The sequence below is a fragment of the Bradysia coprophila genome (assembly GCF_014529535.1).
Source record: "Bradysia coprophila strain Holo2 chromosome X unlocalized genomic scaffold, BU_Bcop_v1 contig_35, whole genome shotgun sequence".
NCBI lineage: Eukaryota > Metazoa > Arthropoda > Insecta > Diptera > Sciaridae > Bradysia > Bradysia coprophila.
The window spans coordinates 298,547-305,059 of NW_023503325.1; the positions used below are offsets into that span (position 1 = coordinate 298,547).

At 38.6% G+C, this 6,513-nt stretch overlaps 1 protein-coding gene across 1 annotated transcript; it reads left to right on the forward strand.

Annotated features, from left to right (window-relative positions):
* The first annotated feature begins 328 nt into the window (after positions 1-328).
* Positions 329-3,437, forward strand: LOC119069480 (neutral alpha-glucosidase AB-like). The gene is made up of 3 exons (XM_037173547.1): positions 329-607; positions 816-2,194; positions 2,255-3,437. Exons 1-3 carry the CDS (start codon positions 371-373, stop codon positions 3,345-3,347), a joined length of 2,709 nt encoding a protein of 902 aa, XP_037029442.1. The 5' UTR covers positions 329-370; the 3' UTR covers positions 3,348-3,437.
* The last annotated feature ends 3,076 nt before the right edge of the window (positions 3,438-6,513 follow it).

Genomic DNA, 6,513 nt, shown 5'->3' on the forward strand with positions numbered 1-6,513 from the left:
TGTTCGTATTGAGGCTATTTAGTTTGGTTCGAATGCAGATATACCTCTCAACATCGTTGCTTCAATGTTGTAGGTCGCCAAGTCATTTACCTTTACCTTTCATTAAAACCTTTCAAGCCCTGTCTCATGATTTATAACCAACCTACATTGATATGCACATCAACATAAAGTGCTCGTCTTTTCGACATGAACACAATGTCTTTATTGAATGGTACCTTTGATAATGTCACAATAATAAAGCTAATCTCCTCTCCACGTAGCTCAGATACACACAATTTCGAATGTTGATAAAGAGACGTCTCGAATCAATATGCGATTATAATTTATGGCATTTCTGTTTGATCAGTACGGAAATTAAAGGTGACAGAGAATGAAGTTGATGACTGTAATATGGCTGGTGGGCTTATTAAAATTCAGCACAGCGGTTGACCGAACCGTTTTCAAGACTTGTGAGCAGAGCAGTTTTTGTCGCCGATGTCGTTACCAAAATTCGTCAAATTATGAAGTGCTCGGTGAAACGTTGTACACAGATTCAACGAATTTTTTTGTTGATATTCGTAATGAGGATAATGGTCACCTGTTCGTGCTGAGATTGAGGGGTTTGAAAGTAAGCGTCGTAATTGCATGGACAATTTTTTGAAGATTTTTCTTTCTAAATTTTCCCGCTTTTCCTCAAAGTTTTCCCTATTTTCCAAAAAAATAATTTTGTAAAAAAAAATGGGAAAAGTTTGGAAAAATCTGGAAAATGTCAAGATTAGTCCCTGCCTCATTGCTTAGCTTAATTACTAACTGAGTCTCTATTGTGTTCTTCCCAGGACAATGGGTTTCATTTTGAGATAAACGAAAAAGATCCACTGAAGCCGCGTTACCGTGTAACAGAAGCTTTGCACCACGAACCACAGTACACAACCATTGATTTTACAATTTCAAGTTCAGCAATAATTATCAATTCCAATACGAACTGGGCGGTTGTCAGTATGTCTCCATTTAGATTGTCGTTCTATCAGGACGATGTTTTAGCTGTGAGTTTCAACGCTCAAAGTCTGATGAGATTCGAACATTACCGTACGAGACCAACAACGCCCGGTGACGAAGAGCTGGGTAGTTGGGAAGAAAGTTTCGGGGATTTCAACGACACCAAACCCAATGGCCCCGAAGCCGTTGCTGGAGATTTTACTTTCCACACTGCTGATGTTCTGTTCGGCATTCCCGAGCATGCAGATTCATTTGCTTTGAAAGTAACTGTCGGAATGGAGCCGTACCGATTGTACAATTTGGACGTGTTCGAATATGAGCTGGACAGTCGTATGGCCTTGTATGGCTCTGTACCGGTTATTTATGGACACGGAAACGGTCAGACGAGTGGAATTTTCTGGCACAATGCAGCCGAAACATTCGTTGATATTCGTAGCACGCAGTCCGCTCACTTCATGTCAGAAGCGGGAATTATCGATGTTTTCGTACTGTTGGGTCCCACTCCAAATGACGTGTTCACTCAGTATGCAAAGCTAACTGGATCCGGAAACTTACCGCAATTATTCGCCCTGGCGCATCATCAATGCCGCTGGAACTATTTTACCCAGGAGGATGTACTTCAAGTTATTAGCAATTTTGATGCGAACGATATGCCCGTCGACACAATCTGGCTGGACATTGAGTATACCGACGATAAAATGTATTTCACTTGGAACCATACTGGCTTTCCTGCGCCGATCGAGATGATGAACGATTTAAGGTCGACCGGTCGACACTTAACATTCATCATTGATCCACACACAAAGGTGCAGGACTCATACCAATACTATCGAGATAACACGAATCTCGATTACTATGTGAAAGACAAGGATGGCAATGATTTTGTCGGATATTGTTGGCCTGGGGACTCGAGTTATGTGGACTACTTCAATCCGGAAGCTCGTCGTTTTTATGCCGATCAGTTTAGACTCGAAAATTTCGCTGAAAATGCCGAAGACACGGGAATCTGGAACGATATGAACGAGCCGAGTGTATTTAATGGGCCGGAGATTACTATGTCCAAGGACAACATTCACTACAATGGATGGGAGCACAGACAGATTCACAACATTTTCGGTTTGATGCATGTGAAAGGAACATTTGACGGCTTAACGAAGAGATCCCATGGGTATCTGAGGCCATTCATATTAACAAGATCATTCTATGGTGGGACACAAAGGTAATTGATGTGGCTGACACAAATCAGTGCTATGCCAATTGTCTCTTTGTTACTCAACAGGTATGCGGCTATTTGGACTGGGGATAATCTCTCGAATTGGGAACACCTTCAAAACTCTATTAAGATGTGCTTGTCGGTGTCAGTGTCAGGAATTTCCTTTTGCGGTAGCGATATAGGAGGATTTTTCGGTGATCCGGAGGAGGACTTGTTGGTGCGTTGGTATCAGGCGGCTGTCTATCAGCCATTCTACAGGGCTCACGCCCATTTAGATACCAAAAGAAGAGAACCCTATCTTCTGTCCGAACCTTACCGATCTGCTGCACGAGAAGCACTCAGAACACGGTACGCTCTGCTCTCTTTTTGGTACACATTGTTTTACGAGCATGAACGATATTATGCGCCAGTTATGAGACCAATGTTGGCCGAATATCCATTAGACAAAAACGTTTTCATGTTAGACAACCAGTACATGCTGGCAGATAAATTGCTCGTACGGCCAGTGTTACATAAAGCAGCGACGGCAGCTGTTGTCTACTTTCCATCGGTAGATGGAAAAGAACAGTCTGACATCTGGTATGATTTTGATACTTACGAGACTGTTACTTCAGCTGGCTCGAAATCGATACCAGTTGATTCGTTGAAGGTGCCCGTGTTCCAGAAAGGTGGTACCATCATTCCGAAAAAAGAAATTCCACGACAATCATCCAGTCATATGACCAATGATCCTGTGTCGCTCTTTGTCGCCGTTAATAGTGAAAATAAAGCCACCGGTACGTTGTACATAGACGACGAAAAGAGTTACAGATATCGTCGCGGCCACTACATTTACCTTCGATTCGAGTTTGGCGATGGTATTTTGACCAGCACATATGTGGATGGACAAATGGGTTTCGCAACGGAAAGTAATCTGGGCCGAATAGTGATTGCTGGATTGGATGACACACCAGCTTATGCAACAATTGAGACAATGGATGGGGATGCGAAACGATTGGAAGTTATCGGGGGGAGCGAACGATATTTCGAAATTGAAGCGTCAAATACGAGCTTGGCATTGGAATGGAAAATTACGTTCAACAATGCAATGCGAAAGCGAATTTTATCAAGTGTAATTCTAGTGACTCTATTGCTGCATTTAATCCAATATCTAAATTGAATGAAAGAATTTGAATGAAACAAATATGTAAAAACAAAGAGTTAAAAAGCAATTAAAGTAATGCGACAGAATAATCGAGGAGCTGCCAACTACCAAATACGTGAGTTATAAATAGGCAAGCAGGAAGAATAGTTTCACCAGTCGATATCCAGCTGTTGAATAGTAAACATCTACTCCATCAACTTTCTATCAGTTTGGTAGTCAACTACCAAATTATCGAATTATAAATAGGCAATCAGCCGAAATAATTTCATCAGTCGGTGTGCAGCTCTCAAACAGTAAACATCTCTACCACCTATCAGCATGGTAGTCACCTATCAGTTTAGTAGTCAACTACCAAAAATTCAGCCTTTAAATAGGCAAGCAGACAGAATAGTTTCGTCAGTCGGTGCGCAGTTCTCGAATAAAAAACATCTCTGCCGAAAATTATGTTTGGCAGTCAATTATATTATTGGTAGCCAGCTACCAACTACCAAATTTTCGAATTGCAATGTTAACTCTGAGCTATCGGTTATCAGATAACAAATAATTATTATTTGCCTGGTTTTGATTTTGCTCACAGTTCCATTGCAATTTTGTGCATCTACCAAAACTAATAACTGCCAAAACTATCAGCTACCAAAACTACCACCAAATTTTCGTTTTATAAACAGGCAATCAGATAGAATAGTTCCGTCAGTCGGTGCGTAGTTCTCGAATAGTAAATATCTCTGCCGAAAATTACGTTCGGTAGTCAGCTGCCAACTCTGAGCTATCGGTTATCAGATAACAAATAATTGTTGATTCAGCTCATAGTGGCTTTGCAATTTTGATTGTCAATCCAGCTGTGTAACTACCGAAACTACCGACTACCAAACTTTCGATTTATAAATATAATCAAAGCACCAAGCAGGGTAATAGAAAAAAATAAAGTAGTACTTTAATCGAAGTATGCGAATATTTCCATGCCTTTTTTTTTCATAATGTCATTGCAAAATTACCATTAAGGCTGCTAATGGTATTATTGGTATCAAAATACTACTCTATTTGACGTGAAAAAACCTCTATTACCCTGCTAGGTGCTTTGATATAATCGATGATTTGTGACACAGACACCTGGACATACGGACAGACAAAATGTCCACAAACATACAATTCCATGAAGTAGTCATATAGGTTGGACCTTCGATTTGGTAAAGTAACAAATGTACGCAAATTTCAGCGTAAGAAAACACTTTGGAATTTCCGTCTTGATGGTGCGTAGAATGATTTTTTGGATGCCAGAATGTCAGCTGTATCGAATCTCGGCAAACAAAGAACTATTACTCAACGCACTGTTTCCCTGAAGGAATAAACAGGACATTATATCATGCTGTCGAAATTTGTTTCGCTTTGTTGAGTGAAATAGCGCCTGCATCCATATGGGATTATGATGAGTGATAGGTGAATGTGTCACCCACCCAAAGGTAACACAATATCCCTCATATCATTCTTCCATCACTTCTCACTCAGATTCGTAATCTTCAGTAGACGCCAGTGAAATTTAGATAAGGTTTTTTTGCAGCTAATTTTAAGCTGGTCCACTCATACAAATCAAACAAATCGTACAAACAAGTGTTATTTGATTATACTAGTGATTCAGCTGAAGCAAATTTCTATCTAAATTCCACTGATGGTCACTTTACTATATTGCAGCACTAGTGCGATAAATATAAGGTTAACACGGTTTTCGTGATTTTTGTTTCGCTAAACCAAATTTAATTTTTATTTTTCGTTGTCGTTCCAATGTAAAACAGAGAATGATTAGTCGTCAAAGTATAAATTGAATGTTACAAAGTTAATGTCCTCAATATAATACTCCTCGATATACATTTACAGCGGCAGTGACTGATATGATCTCATCCATAATTTTCCAAAATACGCTCCATTTACGTGGCGGAAGCTTCATAAAATCGCTATATTATACGCACACCAACCGGGAACAAATTAATTTTCTTAAACAACCACCTTAATAAAGTTGTTCATTTCCATGTAATAGCAACTTAAAATGCTTCGCATTCATTTCACACACTAAAAACCCTTTTTGCCTACCGTATGATATCCAAAAATCGTATAATAAAGAAAAAAAAAAATAACGAAAATATAGAAATAGATAGATCTAAATGCGTTTCGGTATAGATGTGTGTTACAAATAGATTACCCAGTGTGCCTAAAACATATTCGCCGGAATATTATTACATCGTGAATCTAAACTAAAAAGCAAAGGCGCGTGATTCAATTTCCAAACTACTCATAAAGTATAATGTTAAAGTAATATTTGCCCATATAAAACCCCTATCCTACATATACACACTCCCGTTTTCTCTTTGCAAAGACACGCCGATGTTAATGTACCATTTTCCACATATATACCTTTTCCATCGTACTTTTTGTGTGTTGTATTATACCAAAAGACATCAGACTAAAACATTGCCGTAAGAAAATGACATTTTATGGGTGATAGAAGTGAAATCAACTTAGACACTCCAGGTACACAATTTCCCTTGGGGTAGATTTATATCTATAAAATACATTGAACTAAAATGCCTCGGAATAGGGGAATAAAATATATCTATAGATAGAGGTGGGAAGGTATGGGATATAATACAATGCGACTATAGACGTTTAGTTTGGGTGTACGTGTACGTATATTGATATATATACGAACATCGTATGTACGAATATGTAGAGCTACATAAAGAGACCAGAGATGTGTATAGTAAATTCTATGGCAAAATGCACGTTTAGAAGGTTACGTTATGCTTTTATTAGTAAAACCATATTTATCCGATGAGAAAGCCCTCTTTTTGGTAGGTGATGGTTCGATTGTAAAGTATACGCATTATAAAAGGGCGCTTTTTGGAGAATGTTCAGATGAAACGGATAGAGATCCTTTAAAGTGTTTTATAGCCGGTTTTAAGATTTTATGACTACAACCAGCGAAACACATTTCTCTTTCAATGTCGGAGTAATATTGATTTGAGTTTGTTTAACCTCGAGTTATATAATTGATGGGTTTGAAGAATTTTAATATGGAAAATACATTTTTTTTTATTAATTTAAATGTTCAGTTTGACAGAGCGAAAAAAAATATGGATCACATTTTAGATTATTACGCTTTTTTACGAGAGCCGGGAGTATTGGATGG

Excerpts from the sequence above, each read along its gene's own strand:
- LOC119069480 (XM_037173547.1), top strand. The coding sequence starts at position 371 with ATGAAGTTGATGACTGTAATATGGCTGGTGGGCTTATTAAAATTCAGC. Across the intron at positions 608-815 it reads TGAGATTGAGGGGTTTGAAA|GACAATGGGTTTCATTTTGA; the intron begins GTAAGCGTCGTA and ends TGTTCTTCCCAG. Across the intron at positions 2,195-2,254 it reads TTCTATGGTGGGACACAAAG|GTATGCGGCTATTTGGACTG; the intron begins GTAATTGATGTG and ends GTTACTCAACAG.